Source organism: Uranotaenia lowii, chromosome 3 (genome assembly GCF_029784155.1).
Source record: "Uranotaenia lowii strain MFRU-FL chromosome 3, ASM2978415v1, whole genome shotgun sequence".
Lineage (NCBI taxonomy): Eukaryota > Metazoa > Arthropoda > Insecta > Diptera > Culicidae > Uranotaenia > Uranotaenia lowii.
The window spans coordinates 285,375,574-285,398,051 of NC_073693.1; the positions used below are offsets into that span (position 1 = coordinate 285,375,574).

Genomic DNA, 22,478 nt, shown 5'->3' on the forward strand with positions numbered 1-22,478 from the left:
GATGAACTCGATAGTGTGCGACGCGACGAACATTAAATATTTAACTTTGCTTTGATCACATCCCTTCCCAAAGGGAATCCAGATCTAATTTACCTTCCCCACTAACAAACCACCCTTCCTGTGACGACCGTGGAGATTTAGAGGTGTATTCGGTCTCTAGTAGCAACGGAAGTCGAACTAACAATCCTTCCCTTTCCCCGATGAACCGTAAGGACGTGGCCGGCGCCGTTATTGACCATATAAGATAAGGAACCTTCGAAACGTGTACACAGAAAATGGTAAGCTAATCCCAAGCCCCATTTATTTGGATCTGTGTACAATTTTGATGGTTCTTGTCAATCACGGAGAAGCAACTACTGAAATGTACGGTTTATCTAAGCTCAAGCTCAAGCTCAAGCTCAAGAGCCAGCTAATTTCTTAAGAAATCTGCGATTGAAAAAGATGCACATCAACTCCACATCGTAGTTGAAAATAGAAAATTACCAAAAAGTCACCGTAAACATACGCTATTGTCGGAACCGTATCTCTTTTACAGTTTTTGGATAGATTACAAGTAAATTTAACATTCTACATTAAAAGTTTGAAAAAATAGTTTACAGTATTGTTTTAATAGCCACCGTCCCCACTTACCCCGCGTCCCCACTTACCCCGGTGTACCTTATTCTATTTTCATGCACTGATTCTCATGTACGAAGCTTTAAATTTTGGTTTTATTCGAAATTTAAATTCGCATTCGTTTTCTAGTGTTTTAAAAACATTGACTTTTGAATCGTATAAGAAAAAAAATATTATGTTTTCGAGTTCATGTGATAGTTTAGAATAAGAAAATGGTTTTAGAAATAAATTTCCTACTTTAATGTGCTTTTTTGGAATTTTGAAATCGTATTGTTTCATGCTAAATTTTAATTTCGAAAGCTCTTCCTCCCATGTACGAATTCTACGCACGGGCTTAAGCTCTAGTTAGATATTTCTTTAAAATCCTAACTTTCGAACGAAGGTTCTAGAAGTCGTCAATTTTATTATGAAGTTTATAAAAGTAAAGGGATTTCGAGAGTTTCATTATGAAGATTTTTTTTTTGATTTTGCATAAATTAGCTAGTTACAAGCTTATTCTTTTTAATTACAAGCATAACCATTATTAGCATTTGTGAAAATAGAAGAAATAAAATTAGGAGATGAAGTTTGCAGTTCAAATCAGATCTATTTTATACTCTTGTAAACTAGATTAAAAATTTGAGATTATAAGTTGAAACTTTGTTTTTTGAAGAATCTGCTTTGTAAATAATGTTAAACAACAAACCAAAAAAAAAATGACTGAAATTCAACTGAACTTGTACATAACCAACCATTATTAATCATTTATTATTTATTTCATAATTTTAATACTGTGGAAATTTATTCAAATAGAAATCAAGATTTTTCAAAGATCAAAATTTTCAAAACGATTAAAAATTTTATTTTATTTTTGTGGTTTCTTCTGGTTGTATTTCCAAACTGACTCGGATTGAATAAAATGTTTAAATTTTGAACCCAGAATTAAAACTATTAAACGGCGATCTTCTGCAATCGGATTCCCCAATAAAATTCTCACATTGATTTTGTTATCTTGATTATAAAACTCAACTTCGAACTGCATCTTAATTTGAATTTTTTATATTATTTCCAAATCTGTATGCTGCCTTTTGAACCTGAGTTCAAAATATTAATTCTGAATTTTAGAACGATTTTTGAATCTCATTTTCAAATAATAATTCTTATTACTAATATCGAAGTCTTTTATAAATAGTCATCTCCCACTCCTATACTTTCGAAATTCCGAAAGGTGTGTATAAATAATATCTATTTGGGGCTTTCCATTGGAAAATTCGAAAAATTATTTGAAAATTAAAACAGTTGAAAGAGCGAAAATCAAACAGTAGAAGATGGAAATTGTATCATTTTTTGTATTTGATTTTTTTTTAAATTTTGTTTCTAAAATCACTATTTTTTATATTGTACAATGTAGGATTTATACAATTAAAAATTTAGAATAATTTTTTTACAAACATTGAAATTTGTATCAAAGCCCTAAACCAGGAATCATTCAGTTATTTCTTTGAAGTTTAACATTATTTTGATGTAAATTTTTAAACTTCAGACTTCAGATTTCCGATTTTTCAATTCTGGTTCTCATGGGTTATAAAACTATGTTTAGATCCAATTCTGCATTGGAATTAAAAGTAAAAATTTCAAATCCGTATCTTTAAAATGGTTTGTAATTTCCCTTTTATATTCCGAAATGGTGTGTTTCGAGTTTCGAATATGGAAAATGTAGCTAGTTTAAGTTTGAAATGAAAAACCAAAATTCGAATCAGAATTTCCTTCCAATGATGATCCAAACTAATGTTCAAGAACAACAAATTGGATACATAACCCGAAATCTGATCACATACATCGAATTTGAAGGTTTCAAGCAAATTTAGATCCACAAAATCCGGAATGATTCTAACCTAAGCTTCCTTTTTTCATCAGTATCCGGGGCTATTTCCTCTATTATTCGCTAATATCAAAATTATTCATAAAAATCAAGAAAAAAAACACCTTAAACATTGTTTTTTTTTATCGAAACACATCTGTCACCCGTTCGTTGCTAAGAGTGGGTGGCGCAAAATATGTTTAAATTCCAAAATCCAAAAAAGTAATTTTGAGATATATGTTTTATTCGCAATTATCTCGGTTTATAATCATATTATTCTCCGTTATCTAGCCGAAATTAGGAGCCGATACGATATTTCCTGTTGATGTTTTGGCCTTTCAAAGTTGGACATTTTTGGAGTGGGTGACGCTTGGCGACAAACGTATTAAATCATATTTTTCTTGTAGTTATTTTTTGTCATGATATATATTTTTTGATGTTCTCAAAAAATTTGCAATCAAAATACTAGAATTATGTTTTTTGCATCCAAATTTTTTGAAACATGACTCCATTTATGTGTTTGTTTAATTCAGCAAATAAAGTGAAAAAAAATCAGGCAAAGTCTGGACTTAAGTTCTGAGTCGAGATTTTTATTTTTGAATTTCTTTTGATCGTTCATCAAAATTAGATTAGGAATTTGAAAATTCGAGTTTAAAGAAGAACTTTTAGCTTGGTATGGTTTTAATCCCCAAAACATCCCCATTCCTACGGCCATGGATTGAACCCTTTTGAAACAAAAGCCTCTTCCTGAAAAGATACTTTAAAAGTTATTTTCAAACTTTATTTTCATTGGTTTATCAATTATTTTCGAAGAATCGACCAATACGACTCTAACATTTTGATCACTTGCACTTAATATGGTGCAATAGTCGATTTTATTTCTAGATAAACTTACATATAGTAATTTGTAGATTCGTAGAAAAAGCTTTAAAATCTTATTAAAATATGGATTAAATGAAATTGGAATAAAATCATTCCTAGAGTTTTTTTTTAATATACATTTTTCAATTTCCTATTTCAGATCTAAATAAATATCACCTATGATTTAGGTATTCCAAAAAAACTGAAAATATAATTTAAAAAGTCCATACTTTTCATGGAAACACTAATTTTATGTTACTTTTTGTTAGATTTTAAAATAAACCATACAAAATTCCAATGAAACTTCATGAGATCTAAGAGAGCCTCACTTATTCAACTCTAAGGCATGCATCTTCAAGAATATGATGACTATCTTACAAATCTTACAATCTTACATCTGACAAATGCTAAAACCATCAGCCCACAGAAAAAGTACTATGTATGCCGTTATCTAGATTCGATCTCATGACTGCTGGCTTAGAAGACTTGAACACTATCCTCTAGGCCACGATCAGCAACAATTTGTTTAATAATTTTGTTGAAGCCTGTAAAACTAAAAATTGGAAACACCCTACTGGACACAATCTCTTGGGTCCCTAATTTGTTGACCACCAAGGGTGCAATTTCTTTTGGATCATAAATGAAAGCTAATACTTCTTCAAAAACCCACTCTTACTGTTGAGAGATGAGTTTTGGAAGAATTTGGGCCATGAACCTCTATAGCGTGCAACCTGACGCCTTTTGGCCCGTTTTCGCGAGAACTAAGTATGTAAATGTCTGGCTGTCGGTGGAAAGTTGAAGCTCGAGCTATGATGTTGATGGGTAATTATTTCGTTACCATTGCGCGCGCGCTGTTTAGCATCTCTTATTTAGGAGTAGGTACTTGTCAGAAGAGTGGGTACATCAAAGTCCACCTTTTTCGACCGAGAGTCATAAAACCAAAACCCACTTTTAATCATTTCTTCCCCTTGGAGTTCCAGTTTCTTTCTCTTAAATAGCTAGTCGAAAAACAAGGCGACAATGATCCGCCACAATATCATACTTAGTACATCTCGCGCGTTTCCAGACAAACCCAAAACAAAAAACTGAGCGGTGGTGTTAAAATTTTAATGATCACTCATCTTTGCAGTTGAAACGTAAACCACTGCACCGAGCGATGCTGACGACTCTCGAGCTGCCCTTATTTCCCGTTTATTTCGGCCCGTTTTGCCCTCTCCTCTTCTTCTGTTGTTTTTTCGGCTGATCAGATCGCTTGAAGATCGTTTTGTAGAGAAAAAAGCGCACACCGAATCGCAGATGAATGCAATTTTCGACGTCAGCGCAAACAAGCACCATTTCACTTACCGAGAGCGGTACCGAATTGGTATCTTGATGCTATTTTGTTGTTTCGGGTTCCGATTTCCGAATGATGCTGAGGCGAGCGAAAAAAACAGTCTCTCTAACGGAAATGCGAGCGGGCGCCACCGCCTGGCTGCTGAATATGGAACACGTGGTGGAGAGTCAGGCGTTGAACTCGGGGCTGACCTTTTGGCACTCGATCGAGGGTTTTTTGTTTTCCTTGCAAGTTATCTCCTGGAAAGAAGTTACATCAAGTTGTAACGAGTTGCATACACATATATTTTGCGACTCTGGGAAATACCCCCGAAACCCAATTTTTGATATCAGAAATGATGGATGGCAGTTTTTTTTCCCTCAAAGTCATAACAGTGTTTATATGTGGAACTTTTGACACTGTTCTCGAAGCATTATCGAAAAGTACTTCTTTTCGACACTGTTGTTTACGGCAGGAAAGGCAGCTCTTTTCGAAACCAAACTCAGTAATATTGAAAACAGACATTGTAGTGCGGAGTTGCAAAAATGTTAGCAATAAGTTGCAAAAAGTAATTTTTTTCATCCCGAATTGTAAATTGTAAAGTGGATAATAACGTCGATTGCTGAAAAAATCGAATTTTGCAACTAGTTTTTTACACAATTTTTCGCAAAGCCGGAAAAAACTCTTGTGAAAATCAAGTAACGCCTGCAGACAACGGTTGTACTTTTGCCTTCGAATACAAAACAAAGTCAAAAGTTTGTATGATTACTTCAATTTTTTTCCAGTATCCTTCCAAATTTTAAAATGTTTGTAAAAATATCAGGATGAAAATTTAATTAAATCCTCTCATTTTCCTTTTTTAAAATTTTTATAATCTTTATTTGAAACCTTAGCTTTTGGAAAAAGATAGATTTCGAGCATTTAGTCCAAATCTAGCACAGCTAGTACATCTCTCACTATTTTTCTGTTATTTTGGATATTATATTTATTTGGGTATTAGATATGTTTAAAAGTTCAACCAATTTTAATAATTTAGACGTCCAAAAATAAAAAAAAAAGATTTTTTTCAAATTGTATTTTTAAAATCTTTGTCATCTCTCTTCATGGCCCTAGAAACGGAAGGGAAGGGGGATAAACCCCGCATGAGGGTCCAGAAAAGCAATTGATGTATTCTACTCTGCACTCAAAATTTGAAATTCTTAATCAAATTTTGATCATTCAATAAAGTTATTCAAGACTCAAGAGTAACAATCTAAACTCAAAGATAATACCAAAACCTCAAAAATCAATCTCAAATTAAGAATTCTGCTTCATTTTTTCAAAATTTGTTTGCCTGTTGATAGAAACTCGTTTCTTAACATTAAATTTTCAAGAAGATTAAACTCATTGCAGAGGTGTTCTGGTTCCATATTATCAATATCTTAATTGTTTTCCTGTTTTCATATTTTGAATTCGATATCCAGTTTTGAATGTTAGATTTTCGGTTCGAATCATAATTAAAAAAAAGAAATGAAATGCTCTTTTGAAATCGTTCAAATCTGGTTTGAATTTCATTAACAAATTTGATTAATGATTTTCGAAATTCACATACCTTTTCATTATTTTCATAATAATTTTCCAAGTATGAAAAAAAAAATTAATACCATCCTGAGTTTTTGTTTGATATTTATATGAAATTCTCAAGCTAAAGATATTTAAATCCCATTAAAAAGTATTATAACAAAGTTCTTATGCAGAAATCAAACGTTATTAACCCTTCGTTTCATAAAGTAACAAATTTGCAACAATTAATGTATGGAAAAAGTGAAAAATCGTATTTTATTTTTTTTTCTTGATGTGCTCATCATTTCTAACTGTAAAAAATAATTTTTAAGGAAAATAAAAAAAAATAAAATGAAGTGTTAAGCTTTGAATTGATCATCCAGAATTGATAACTCACAATCAGGTTCTTCTTTTTTTTTATTTAATTCAGATTTTTTTTTAATTCGCAAGCCGGATTACAAGTTATAATAAAAATAATAAATTCAGATTGAAGCCCAAAACTTTAGAATTAAAATTACAGATCCATGGTTGAGAGTTTGAAACAAACTTCCGTTCTTGACTCGTAACGGAAACGCTGATTTATAATCTAAATTAAGGAACTATTTTTTTCTGTTTATCTTTGAAATCGCATTGTAATTCGGAAAGAGATCCAAAATTCGAATACTGAGTTCAGGTGCACAATTTAAATTCAAAGCGAATATGTATTCAAAGTTCAGACTCAGATACAGCTCGTAAATTACTTTCATAATCAAGATATAATTCTCAAGATGACTATTTTGTTGAGTGTATTCGAGTGTCTGTGTTGGAGTGTATTCGAAAAAAATTTTTTGTGATTAACTTTTGAATGCATAGATTAAAATTGATGAAATTTTCAATGAAGTTAATATGATAATATAATGTTCATGAGCAAATTTTTGTGATATTTTGTCAAGTGGTTTTTGAGATTATAACAAATTTAGCCGATTGTTTTCCAACACATTTGACTTTTTATCACACCCCCATCGTTTTTTGCGAAAATGGCACGATTTCAGATTCAACTTAAATAGTGTATAAGCTTTTCAGAGAAAACGGTAGGGGAGAATGAGGATACTTGATCCCTGGGGATACTTGATTCCTTAGCTGTATCTCGAAACTGGAATATCTTACAAAGATCAAATGTTCTAGAATAATGTGCCAAAATGAGCAAAATAACAATGCTTGTAGTTTAAAAAAATTTAACAAAATAATTGTTAGAGAAATTGAACTTTGTTTGAAAAATTTCACAAAATGTAACTTGAAGATCTTTTTTCATCACTTTAAAATGTTCTTTACATGGGAAATAATGAAAAAAATATTTGTCCCAATGTATCAATCGTTCGAGCGTAAAATGAACTTCATAATACCAAATTTTCTAAGCGATGGAAAACTCTCAACTTTTTTCAGAAAAAGTTTTCTAAAATGTTGATTATGGGTACAATTGATCCCTTAGAGTTGGGTACAATTGATCCCCCTTCCAAACGGCATATTCTTCTTCTGAATTGATCGTTATGATTGCTGATTACGAAATTACTAATATTTATCCAAAAAATTTAATTTTATCAAGCAATTGTCTAAAGAAAAGAGCAAAAATAATTTATTTTCTCTTAATTATAAAAAATAGCGCCTTCAAGTATGCAATGTAATTAGCGTTGAGACAAAGTTATAGAATTTTCTTCTTATGTCTGCTATAAATTGTGAAATGAGAACAAACATGACCAAAATAGTCAATTAACATTCTATCTTGGGGTTTTGTTTGATTTTTATACAAGGATTAGGGCTTCCTGAATAAAAGATCAAGTCTCCTTCAATAGGGGATCAAGTCTCCCCTAACTTCAGAAAAATCGCAATTTTTTTACTCCCACGAAAATGCTTCTAGTTCTTCAACGGGTTCAAGTATCGTTCTAATTTTTGGAGCATAGAAACTTGAAGTTACAAGCTATCAGAAAATGTCAAAGACGGCGAGTTGCTAAATTTTTCCAATAAGATATGGTGAAAATAAGAAAAGGGGATCAAGTATCCCCACTCTCCCCTAAACATTAATTCTTTGAATTTTGTCTCCTTGATTATCTCCAGAAAATACAGGTGAGACTTGTCAACGAAAAGTTTCTGGTTGGAATCCTGCCAGATGACCACTAAAGAGTTCGTTTTGCTGTCCATTTCGAAATTTTATAAAATATCTCCTCACAAGCAGTCCTAATGTTTTGCGCACGATTTGACCACCGTATTTTGTTTATTTTACCAGTGGGCAGCTTTTCTTCTCTATAGAAATGAAGTCAGGCCTATTTATAAATCAGTTAGACGAACCAGTCAGAAAAATTTGACTTTTCTATCACTTCCTTCATTCATGTTTTCCTATTGAGCTTGTGAAAAACCTATCACATTCCTTCCACTTCAGGAAACAATCATCTTCACTTTTATTAAAATTTAAGCTACATATTGGATCCTCTAGGACCCCTTAGCGATTAACCATGTGGATTTTTGTCGAATAGTTGATTTTCGGCTATTTTTGGGTCTCCCACTGAAACTTTTTGGAATTTTTCTCGATTCTGCTCAAACATTTTTGTCAATGAACTTCAGTATTCGACGGTATCTCAAAAACCACTGAACAGATTGTCACCAAATTTTGCACACGTTCAGTACACATTACATTACTAGGTAAATTCATTGAAAATTTTATCAATATCCATCTAGGCATTGTCGAGAGAGGTGAACTAAAACTAATCCAAATTTCAATAAATCGCATGCAACAAACTGGCTTACAATGTACTAGTTCAAATCGAACATTTTTGAAATATCGAATTCAACCAGTGATACAATTTTCATCATCTACAGTTTGATTCTCGTTCTTTCAACTATTTTGGCTCTCATAGAATTTTTCAATAAAATACCTTAAACTTTATTTCTTCCCCCCATCGAGATTTTCAGATAATCGAAAGGAGGGGGGGGGGGGGGGGGGGGGGTGGTGTAATTGATAAAAAAAGAATATGAATTTTTTTCCTGCCTTATATTTGCAGAAATGTTGATGGTGGTTCCTAACTTAAAGGGCAAAAAAATCAAATGAAATTTAGATTTTTATTTTTAGGCTTCGCTTTGGAAGCTGGGAACCCTATTTTTCAGGATAATCTTAAAAGTAAATTTTCTTCAGTTCTACATTATTTTCCGCAATCTCGGGGGATTTTAAACACTTTTATAGGCATATCCCGATTAAACCCCAACGATTAGTGAGCCAAAGAATGTTTTGTTGAAATATGTCACCATTCGAAGCAATTTAAATAAATTTTCTTCCTTCTCTTGCCAAAACCATGTTGAAAGATCTCTTCTCGATATACCAAGTTTTTTGAAATGTCATATCACTATTTCAGTGATGCAAAACAACACTTGGCATAGTATAAAATTTGGCGATTTGTTTATGCTTCAAAGACTATTTTTTTTAGTTTATTCGAGCAACATGATTTAAATTGAACTTATGTATGTTTCACACAATATATCAAGGAACGCTTTGGTCCTCAAAGGATTATAAATAATGTGAGAATGCTTGATATTCGGTTCATAACATTTTTTTCCATTTGCGTCCGTATTTACCCTATTTTACTTTTATTTTTTTATTTTTCGATAGGAGTTTAACCCGTTAGGGTTATTCTTCTTCTAATCCAATTTTACGATACAAAATTCAGCTGAAAATTACAAATTTAAAGTAGAATTTGAGTTCATTTATTTAGTAAAAAAAACAACTTTTTCTTCAATACTGATGTTATGAAATCGATTGGTACATCTTTGTACCTGAAAATGATCACATTTTCGTATATGATGGAAAGAATTAGAGACATGAGCTATCAAAGAACGAAAGAACATAAGCCGTAAATATCATGAATTTTTCGAAAAAGATACAACGGCTCACCGGCAGGACTTGAACCTGCAATCTCCGCTTCAGTACAACGGCGCGTTTGCCAATTTCACCACGGAACCTTGAGCTGCACTGATTGCTTCTACACCTGACCGTAAGTTGCGGCAAACCCGAACCAATCGACCATGTGCTCGCTCGGCTAAAAACCCCGAGTCGATGGGTGGGGTTAGAGAAACAAGAGAGATCAATAGCGGGAAAGATCACATGCGGGATATACATGGTGTTTTCGATAGAAGGTCCAGCAGTTGATCGGCAGAGCTCGATTGCTCGGGATCGCCGGTTTCATCATGTTCACCGTGGTGAAATTGGCTAACGCGCCGTTGTACTGAAACAGAGATTGCAGGTTCAAGTCCTGCCGGTGAGCCGTTGTATCTTTTTCGAAAAATTCATGATATTTACGGCTTATGTTATTTCGTTCTTTGATAGCTCATGTCTCTAATTCTTTCCATCACCTACGAAAAAAAAACTTTTTCTTAAATTATCCACAGGATTTTAATTGATTGATTTTCAATGAAAAAAAAGTTTTTGTAATTTTCCTGCAAAACAAATTGCAGGGAATTCCATATTTCTTGTGTATTGTTTAACATTGTAAATATTGCATTTTTTTTACAAGAGCTCAGTTTCAAACTAAAATCTAGAATTTTTTAATAAGTTTGCAAGAATCAGATTTGAACCACATTTGAATCATTTGCTCAAATCAAATAAGCTTAACTCGCCAGATTTTAGAGCAAATTGAAAGATTTATAGCTTCTTTTGTTACTAAAGGAATTCTTATTACTTACTTAAAGATTTAAGGATGTATTTTCAAATGGTCAACCTCCACAAAACTCCACTCTAATTTTATGTGGTAAAAATTCCCTGATTTCAGGACTGCAAATTGGGATGCCTTTTTTCCCATTTTTGTCATACTTTTTTCCTCAAATTTAACTTCTACGCAAAGGATTTTTTAGATCATGAACTTGATTGATTTCTCATTTGATCTTTAAATTCTCGTTCCTCGAATATTCATTTAAGAACATCCTTTTAATATTTCAAAGCAATGTCAAAATAAATTTCTGTTTATTATCAGTAATACGTATTCAGAATCTACCAAGAATAGCTTCCCAAACACGGATAGATCTCGGTTTCTGTAATATTCTATTGAATATTGATCAAATCATAGAACCAATTTGCTGGTCAAAATCCATGAAATCCAATGCAAACTTTTAAAATAATGAGAAATTTTTATAGTAGTATTCAATGGATTCGAAATATGGAAAAAAATGTTTTTTCTCATTCAAAATTGTCATGAAGTATTTGATGATAAAAACAACCATTTTTAGAAAAAAAATTATGCTTTAGGAAAAAAACTCCTTAATTATTTTTTTAAATTTTGATAAATATTTGCGAAATTGTTTATTTTTTTTACAAAGTTTTTTATAAAACTGTAATCTAACATAAAATTTTTATATTTACTGACAAAAAAGAATACAGTTAATAAAAAAAATTATGAAGTGATCAGTAACAGATTTGGAATTTATGTCGATCTGATTTTATTTAATTTTATTTGTAATTTTAGTTGATTTTAGCTTTTACGAACCTTTCTAGCATATGAGATATTTTGAAAAAGCTGTTAGAAAATTTGAAAAAATCTAACTGAGCTATTAAAATTTTCCTAAATCTTTCAGTAAAATAAAACAAAATTAATTGAAAATGAAAATCATAAGTTATTTCCAGAGAAACTATGGTAATTTAACAATTTTAGTTAGTTTCCGACCCAAACATGTTGAAAACATACTTTTTGCCAAAATTTTCTTCTCTCATTCTAGCTTAAAATATTCTATTCTTCATTCATTGATACTTTCAGGAGTTATTGAAGAAATTGTTTCAAAACTATACGCATTTATGCCAAAAAACAGCATTTTATTCCCCGATAATGCTTGCTCAAAATGTTTTTATTCCCAAAATGATAAACAACCAAAACCTCAGAAAGAACTGATCCCCAGTTATTATTTTCAAGAATGCATCATTTACCATAATTATTTCCCCAGAATGAAAAATTTTCCAGAATTGTATAAAACCTTGTGTAATGTTTTCTGCATGTAAGAACCAATTTTTCTTTTAATTATATAAAAGATATAATTTTGTTTAGGGTCTTCAAAATAATTCTTCTTTTAAAAATAGTCTTGAAAACCAGTTGTTGTTGTTGATTTATTTGTCTCGTGACATAAATGTTATCTATTTTAGATTGCCACTATCGGGAAAATTTAGCATTTATGATTTTTACATTTTATTATCCTTCCAGTTTAACTTTCAAACTACTCTTACTAACTAGCCTGAATAAAAACTTCGTTCATGAATCGCCTAAACTAAGCTTTTGTCATATTTTTCCGCTAATCTGAGACAATTTACCGAGAAAACTCGTATGACAAAGATTCCTTCTAAGTAAATATTAAATAATTAAAATAAAAAGATGTTAACGTGTTTTTGAAAAGAGAAAATAAAAAAAAGTTTTATAAACCCTAATTTTTTTTATGAAAGCAGTTCAAAATAAAATAAATACTCAATAGATCCTCTAAAACTTTTATTTTTTTCTGAGAATTTAGCTCAAACTCAAAGTTTTTAATATTTTCATTCAACAACAATCCTCTTTTTCTGTCTTTGTGATAATTTCTGTAGGGTTTAAAAGTGTCATTTCAATAAAAAAAATTAAATGAGAAGTTTACGGAAGTTCTGCTCCTAATAAGCCTAACATCAACTTAAATCATATTCAGCAACAAAAAAAAACTTTCTTGTGAAAAGCAGTTGAAATGAAATATAGATTCTCAGTTCATTTTTATAACAGTTGAAGTTTTAGCAACATCTTAAACAATAATTTATTTCGAGTCAATTCAAATATTCATAAAAACGCAACAACCACCATAAACCTTTATCATGGCTTCATCTCTCCGCTTTTACGACGACTAAAAAGCGATCATGTTAGATAATGCGATAGAATTTTCATGAGAAAAGTAAAAGTCTTCCGCTTAGCAAGTCCAATGTCGAGCTCAAATTGTCACTCCGAAATTGTAGCATCGAATTGCAAATCGGACAACCGGATCTTTATGCCAACATTTTTTTTCCACCACAGCCCAAACAAAGCCATCGAAATTACCGCCACTAAATATAATATCGTTATTATTGTTATTGCGAGCATTCCACTCGGGAAGGCCATCGTTTGGCACCTAACCTTCTGCTTAACTCTGAAGCTTAAGTCATTCATAACCGCAGCTACTCAGCAGCCGGCGTTGATGAGAATTCAAACGAAAGCAAAACTTTTCTCTCAGATCCCTGAACTTTGCACCTGGTTTTCATCGATGCGACGGGGTGGTGTTGTTTTGTTGTGGTCAGCTGCCGCAGCTCGAGCTTTCTTACAACCCCTTGTCACGACGAGATGATGTCGTATTTTTTTCTTCGTCGCCGTCTTCTGTTTCTGATTAAAGAAAAAAAATAAACCAATGGAAATAGTCGTCATTCAATCCCGTGAGAGCTTTTCTCTTAGATTTTCCTTTGTTTGTTCGACTACTCATTGAGTTGTTAAAAGTTAAAGAAAGAAAATAACGCTTGTTTTATATGCTTTTCTCTACTTTCAGACGCAGCAGCAGCAACACCAAGACGACGAAAAAAAAAACAAAACAAGAGAAGATGATCTCACACTGAGTACTTGGCCATAAAAAATCGGACCAATCTTTCCCTAGACTCTTTTTAAATTTAACGGCTGCATTTTTAAGGCCGAAAAGTCTTTAAACCATCTTTTGAACTTGGTGCTGTGAACTCGCCTGCTGTGATCTTGAACCCCGCCCGTTCGACAAAAGCAATTGTTGCTTTGGAATTTGCAATTGAAATCGAAATTTCCTCGCAATGACCGGCAGAATGCGACTCTTGACGACGATATTGTTGGTGTGTTTACAGCTGGGAGAAATCCTCAGCAAAGATGGCTCGGATCGACCCCTGGACTCGGAGGACATCGATCGAGAGATGGGCAAGAACAACGAAGACGGATACGATTTCCTATCGATCGATCAGCTGTTCCAAAACAACCCCGAATACGCTAAATTGTTAAGCGATCTGCAAGCTCATTCTTTCGGCAGCAACTGGCGAAGGAAGCGAAGTGTGGAAATAGTAGAAGAACAAACGTCACCCAATGAGATCTCTCCGGAAACAACTGACCAGGAAGAGGACACCGCAGCAACGGTTCCTATCGCCGAGGTAACCGAGGTCATCAAAGAAACTCGGGAAACCAAGGAAGCTTCCGAATCTCGAACGGGTGCGTCAAAAAGCACAGCTCCACTACCTTCTTCAACAACCGATTCGGCAAGCTTTGGCTCATCCGGTTCAACCGAAGCTAGCAGTCGTCAAGAAGAACTAACGACTCCATCACCACCAATAAGAAGCAGTACTCCTCGCCGTCTCCGGCCGACCGCCACCAAGACCAGTAACAAAAACAAAAACAAACAAGGCAACCAAAACAAGATCGCCTTGAACAAGATACAGCTGCAGCAACAGTTGCTTCAACAGCAACAACAGCAGCAGCAACACCAGCAGGACCTGGCCAATTCAGTTACGGCACAGAATGTGAACAAATTCACCGTTTCCAATACGCCATCGCCTACTGTGGCATCGACGCCACTTTCGACCACTGTATCCACCATGTCAGCTGCCAACTTTAACTCCAACGCGGCGACCAGCAGCGGAAATATGGCTGTGGCAGCAGCTGCCGTTGCCAACGTGACCGGAAACAACAAAGATAAGGTAGGTGAAATGACTGATGATACCGGGGAACGTTCACGAACCCTATTGGCAAACCTTTACTTTCGGCATTAATTTAAGATTTTTATTTATTTCTTTGTTGATTTTGATTAGGTAAATATTTTGTTTACAAAAATCAACAGGTACTTCCTACGGAATTTTGTTTAACATTCTAGATTTCCTACACTCAAAATTCAGGCTATACTCCATTTATGAATTCTCAATATTTCAACGTCATTGGCACTAGATGTGAACGCCAGCGGCCTATCATAAGACAATAGTGGCAAACCCCGGCCTACACCAGAAAGATGCAACTATACGTTTTTTTTAGTGATTGCCGTGGCAGAAAAACTATGACAATTAATCAAATGACGAATTTCACGCCAAATCGACATGCTGGCATGACCATATTAGAATTCAATGAAACTTTGTGAGCATAGGGATATTACCTAGTAAATCAACCTGGCATACTTAGTTTTCCCAAAAATTATCTAGACTAACATTTGAAAAGGGCAAAACTTTTCAGGCAAAAATTTTATAAACATTTTAGCTCGAAAATTACATCTCCTTCCTGTGATTTATGAGAGAGTTTTGGAAAAGTGATTGAATTTTTAGAGAGAAATATTGACTTTTTTATATTCTACACTGAGAAAAATGCATTTCAATCATTAAAACTCAATTTCCCAAAAATGCCATCTGAGAACTTGATGAATTTTTTTCTATGCCGGGTAATAAAAAGGCCTGCAATTCGTCAGTACATTTCAACTTGTGCATTTTTAAGGGAAAAAACTGCTCCGTTGAATTGTACAATGAATTCGAATTTCGAAGAAATGAGTGCTTCGATTGTAATAATTGTAATTACTTAAAAGTCGAGAATGAACACCTCAAAGCTGAAGTTTCTGATCTTCAACTCTGCCAAACGTCTCTCTTCACTAAGGTGAATAAACTGGAAGGCAATCTGGACAAAATTAACCGAGATGCTATCTCAAAAAAATGCTATGTTTTTTTTGGAATACCAGTAATTGGAAATGAAAATGTTGTAAGTTTAGTCTGTAATGTTTGTAATAAGCTTGGCTATGACTTGAAATCTGAACATATTGATTCTGCAAATAGAATGTACTTTGGCAAAAGCAAATTTGATCCATCAGCTAAAGTTATTTTCAAAGACACTACATTAAGATCACTTACCCAAAAAAAAGCCATAACGCTGTTAAAGTGTCGAAAATAAAACCTAAACAAAACTTTGAGATTTGTGCGCATTTAAAGATATTACCTAAATTGTGTACATATTTGTAGAGATAGGCGATTAATAATACAGAAAATAAAACTGAAATTAAACATAGCACAATAAGACTATGAAGTAGAAGTCATTCGAAAACCCACTGAAATCACACAGATTTATGGCTATATCTCCTTCGTTTGCTTGAATAACTATGTAAATGTTAGTAATTTACAACCCTGTTAATAAGGGATTTACCTAAACGAACAATTCATCACAAAACATACATTGATTTAAGCGTGATTTTGAAACAAAAATTAATTTTGGGTATAAAATTCTTCAAAAGTTGGTTGGTTTCGCAAGAGCTCTGAGATGGTGTTCACTATCACGGACATCTCTTCGATAGTTCATGTCAGAGCACACCTTGGAAGATATTCTTGTGACGGTTGTTTATAACCAGTGATAAATTGAATAAAGATGGAGACGCAGACGAAGAAGGAAGCCCCGGGTCCCTCTGCCAAAAGGGATAATCCAACCACCATCACCACAACCAAGAAGAAGGAAGCGCCGGGTCGAAGCAGCGGTTCGAAAATCGAACCAAAACCGACAGCTTTGAAGACGGTGGTCGCCCGCAAGCTGGTCGAGGTCACCTTGTTCGGACACCAGGACGAAGCAGAACGTTGCGATAATGGTTCAGCAGTTTTCACTGCTGCCATTAAATCAAACAATGAGATTTATCTTGAATTGGCTAAGCAATTGTTACTAAAACGAAATCACCAGGTTACGACAATATTGATTACTGTTAGCATACTAATAATGCATGTTAATAAATACAGTATCCTAGATAATGAGTTGAAAAACTGGGAATATCTTAGTCAAATAACACTAGTTTACAGCATTTTAGAACTTAGTAAACTAAAGGTCATTTATAATGTAAAATTGGGCGCTGAATCCGAAAATGAAATTCAAAAAAATCTCAGTAGAACTCTTTTTGAGTTATGCTCCAAATATAAAATTTCGGAAAAATTAAAAAAGTTCTTATACTTAGATTCAAATATCTCGGACGGCATAACAGTAATTGTAATCTTTTGCATATTAAAGGTGAATAAATTTTCTATCGATCATCTGAACATTGTTTTTGCGGATGATCAACAGTATTGTTGATATTAGTGACTTCATGATAGAATTATAAAAAACGCATTTTTTAAGAGAACATTTTGTTTCAGCGAAAGTTTTAGACTCGATGGTTACATTTAAAAAATATGATTTGCTTCTGCGCTTGAATTTAAATTTAAAACAAAGATTTCAAGTGGTTGTTTATTAAATACAATCGGTTGAAAATTGAAGAAGTTTCGGCTACTTTACCATAACAGTATTTTTTTTGTAGTTTTTAATAATTTAACGAACCGCAGTTCACCTAAAAATTATGGCTATAATAGTATAAGAAAAATGAAACATGATAAATTTCAGTCAATCTAAGTCAAAATTATTTATTAGCTTACCAAAAGGTCACATGCCAAGTTTCAGGAAGATCTGACCATAGGGAGGGGTTACTTGAGTCTCAAACTTGAATAAAATTATAAGGTTTTTTTGCCCGGGAGGAACGAAAAATACTTGTTTTTCATCAATAATTTTTTTTCATTACTAGCCGATTGTTTTTTATGGTTGATTTTCTTAAAGCCTAAGCTGAAACAAATATTTCACTCGAAGACTGCAAATCGATCGGATCTGAAACAGCAAAGTTTTTGCGTATTTTGGTCGAAAATTCTCGTATAAAACGCAATGCGTAAAAAGTACTCATTGCGTGTTGGACAAAATTTGCGGCCTTTGAACCGCAATAACTTTTCTGTTTCAAATCCAATCGAGTTACAGTCTTCGGGTGAAATATTTGTCTCAACTTAGGCTTTAAGAAAATTAACCATAAAAAACAATCAGCTAGTGATGAAAGAAGTTATTGATGAACACAAGTATTTTTCGTTCCTTCCGGGCAAAATACCTCAAAATTTTATTCACGTTTGAGACTCAAGCAACCCCTCCTTATGGTCAGATCTTCCTGAAACTTGGCATGTGACCTTTTGGTAAGCTAATAAATAATTTTGACTTAGAGCGAGTGAGATTTATCATGTTTCATTCTTCCTATACTATAATATGTGTACTGCGGTTCGTTAAATTATGAAAAACTACAAAAAATACTATTATGGTAAAGTAGCCATAACTTTTTCAATTTTCAACCGATTTTGATAAATAACCACTTAAAATCTTTTTTTAAATTGACATTCAAGCGCAAAAGAAAATCAGATTTTTAAATGCCACCATCGAGTCTAAAACTTTCGTTGAAATAAAATTTTCTCTAAAAAAATGCATTTTTTTTATAAATTTTTTTCTCATAAAGTCACTAATATCAACAATACTGTTGGTCAAACGCAAAAACAGTGTTCAGATAATCGATAGAAAATTTATTCACCTTCAATATGCAAAAGAGGAATTTCAAATCACTGTTATGCCGTCCGAGATATTTTAATCTAAGTACAAGAACTTTTTTAATTTTTCCGAAATTTCATATTTGGAGCATAACTCAAAAACGGTTCTGCTGAGATTTTTTTTGAATTTCATTTTCGAATTCAGCGCCCGATTTCACATTAAAAGTATTGGTCAGTCAATCAAGTTCACGATTTTTTTTTTAAATTTTGTAGACTAGTGTAATTATAAGCATCTAGCAAACGCTCGGAAAGTATTTTAACTTAAGCAGAAATAAAAAGGTTTCATGTTCTGCTGCTTCATGCTGAAATTTTTAAATTTCCAAATTAAAAATTTCTACTTGAAAAGCATACCCAATGTTTTACTGAGCTATCGAGAATATGTATTAATACACTTTTGAAATAGATTTTGAAATACCATTACAATCCTTCCCTTGAAAAAAATGATGGAATATTTGAACAAAGGATTTGAGAGTCAAGTATGAACCGAATGTATATAAAATCCAATACGCATTTGACACATTCCACGCGCTTGTACCGCTCAAAAGTGATTTTTATCCGTTCGCGTATCAAAAAATCTCAAACTTTTCTATAATTTTGAAAATTCAAATCATATAAAACCAACGGAAAAAGAGAAAAAAAAATTTACACATGTTTTATATGATTTTGAAAATCATTTTTGATGTTGGAAAAAGTGGTTATTTTGACAACTTTTACAAAATTATTTACTAAGATATATGGATGAATTTGTTTTGGATTTTTTTTGAATACGTTTTGAAGCCAAAAACCACTGCTTCATTTTGCAGAAAAAGAATTTGTTTATATTCAATGTGGTTGTTTTGAAAAGCGAACAAATAAAGAATTCACGTCACAAAAAAAACAGTTTTTAATTTTACAAGAAAACTCTGACTTTTTTTTAAATAAAAAATGAGATTCTCTTTGAAAATTGTAAGACAATTCTAAAACTCTAAAATTTTTAGAAATCGGTTGGAATCTAGTTGAGTTACAACAGCGAGAAAATTCTATGAAAAATGCAAATTTTATCAAAAAATTGTCTTAAGATGAGTTCAAACTATTGAATTTAATGTTATTCACTGATAAGAACACTAAAATATAGGGCAGAGGAAGAGCGAGATGCCTTGAGTGTTTTATTCAGAAAAATTTTCACTAAACACTGTTCAGTAGGTACTACTTACAAGATCCATACTCTACTATACATTTTTATAAACAAAGAGGAACGTATTTCTCAAATTACGGTTTAGCATAAGCTTTAGGGAAAAACAACTAGGGTGATTTGCCAATCGTTGTCCCCTAACCCATTGTTGCACAGCATGACTTAAATTGTCAATATTTCAGCTGTTTTTCGACTTTTCCTCAAAAATAATACTGAATCATGTAATTCGGAATGTTTTCTGATGAAATGAGGCTTTTGTGATATTTTCTGCTGGTAAGTGTGTATCATACGACAGTTTTATTTTTTCTGGTTTTTTTCGCGCGGTTTTTGTGCCAATTGTTAACAAAAACCTTAAGATTCCTTCTACGGCAAATAAGGTTTTACGTCAGAAATAAACATTTTTCGTATCAGTTTTCTATACGAAACGTTTGTTGGACAATTTTAACACCATGATTTCGAAAAAAAATTATGATCCATACTTAACCAAAAAATATGTTGGATCGTGCAACAATTGGTCCGCTCAATCTCCTCCTGCCCCATTGTTGTACATAATTCCGCTGCAAAATTTGTTTGAAAAGTTCAAATTTATAAATTCGTATACCCCCAATAACTTTGTTTGGTTGTTTTAACTGCTAAAAATAGCAATACAAATTTTTGAAGCGATTGATTAAGTCCTGATTTATAACAACGTGTTTTGAATCAGTACGGAGGCTTGTACGGAAAAATCCAAATTTTCATTCAAAAACCATCAGAGATGTACTGAAAGTTCAAAAAAACACAATTTTGTATTTTTAAAATATTTCTTGGTTCTTGCAATACATTGCATGTGAACAAAAACTAAACCTAACTTGTACCCCAGAAATGATATTGGTTGTCATACAAAAAATTAAAAATAGGTAAATATTTTTTAATTTTAGTGTTTTGACAGCTAATTTGAAAGCTGGTTTACCAGGTGAAAAAAAGAATCGCATTATACTGCTTTGCATAGCCAATAAGTGTGAAGATTTAAAACTTTCGCAAAAACATGTCAGGAAATTATTGAAAGCTTCAGAAAGCAAATCCTGTAATTTTACAATACTTTTCAATGGATTACGATTTTTTATTTCGAAATGGTTATAACTTTTTTCATGAAATACTTAGCTTCTTCTCATGCTGGCAAACAATTAATCTTAAGAATGGGCAAAATCAATAATTTAAATCAAAATTCATTTCAAACTTATTTGAATTTACTGTATATGCGAAAAGTTCTTCTTGCATACAAATTGTCATACAAAATTGAAGACGTTCATTGATTACATGCAACTAAAACAATTCGAATTGTCTGACACTTTATATATCCATAAGTTTATTCTTTCTACCGTCAAATCTTAAAAATAAATTTTTGAAATTATTAAACTCGTTGAAAAAAACTTATGTAAAAACATTGTCTGAATAGTGTCAAAGTCAACTCAACTGCATTGGCTTTGAGAGACTACTTTTTCATCAGATTTATTTTGAAATCCTTCATCCCGACCATTTACTCAGCATTTTATGTAAAGAATCTAAGAGCTATTCTGAAAAAATCTGTTTCTCTTATTTCGTGACGACAAATCTAAAAGAATTTATTCCATGTAAACAGCGATCCCCTTGATATTGTTATTAAAATTGTCAGAATATTGTACAGGAGGAAAACTTTGATCCAAAACGGTTTTTCAGCCGGAAAACTCTTGGGAAGCATTTTTATGTGATGTGATTGTTTCCTGAAGATTGATGAAATGCTATAGAGGTTACATTAATTACAAATAAACCCACTTATATGAAAAAGATTTTTAAATCAATTAACTTTTCAAAAAAAAAGTTCTTATACAAAATTGTATATCTTGAGCATAAATTTGTCAAACGATCTGAAACTTTGGGCGTGGTGGTGTCCATTTTCAAGTTTTAAATTGAGATTCGTTATGTAAAAATCGATCGACTTCCAAATGAATCCTAAAACATTTGTTTTATAAAATCGCATCTTCTTCATAGGGGTAAAAGGGGGCAAAACAGATCACGTTCTCTAATCTTTTCACCTGTTGATAGCCACTTAAAAATTAAGCATTGAATTCCTTTCAGTTCATTCATGATTGGCAAATCACCCTACGCAAGCTTTTAAAATGATAGAAAAATTGTAGCCGTGTGACAGTTTTTCGTAGAACTAGCATCGGCATGCGTTCTGATTCTACGTAAAAAGTGTCACACGGAGCATTTTTGGCTCTAATGTGCTGTTTTTTTTTGTAGGAAATGTATTTTTTTTTGGCAGAAAATATTTGTAAAATGATAAACTTGAACTGTTCACTACGAAAAAACTGTCGATGAATTTTTAGTTTGAGAGAAAAATTGGAAATATAGCTGATATTTCAATCGCGTTTTTCTCGTTTGCATGTTTTTCCACATGGGACAATCTTGCTTAGAACGGCAGTAAAGAATGGTTCAAAATAACGTTATATTTCGTGACGTGAATTCAGTCAATTACCCTGTTCTGTTTTAACTGAGTGAATTCACGTCACAACTTCAAATAAGCATTACTTCGTTCGTTGTTGTTCAATGGAGAAGCTACACACATCAAATTGTGGGTAATTGTTTTTTCTACAACTCATTTGAAGACACCGATATTCTATTTCTACAGAAAGAACAGGAAATCAAAGTTGTATGTACTGAATTCAAACATGGTCAATTCTAGCGTGAATTCACGTCACAAAAGTAATCGATCACAACAAAAAAAAACTTA

The 22,478-nt window shown here is 32.6% G+C and overlaps 1 protein-coding gene across 1 annotated transcript in view; it reads left to right on the plus strand.

The window, feature by feature from the left end:
* Nucleotides 1–16,541, plus strand: part of LOC129753535 (putative uncharacterized protein DDB_G0277255) — a 32,464-nt gene extending 15,923 nt beyond the window's left edge. The window contains exons 2-3 of the mRNA XM_055749357.1: nt 13,704–14,862; nt 16,485–16,541. Coding sequence (XP_055605332.1) covers nt 13,972–14,862; nt 16,485–16,541 — 948 coding nt within the window. The 5' untranslated portion in view covers nt 13,704–13,971. The remainder of the gene's footprint in view (nt 1–13,703; nt 14,863–16,484) is intronic.
* Nucleotides 16,542–22,478: the final 5,937 nt, after the last annotated feature.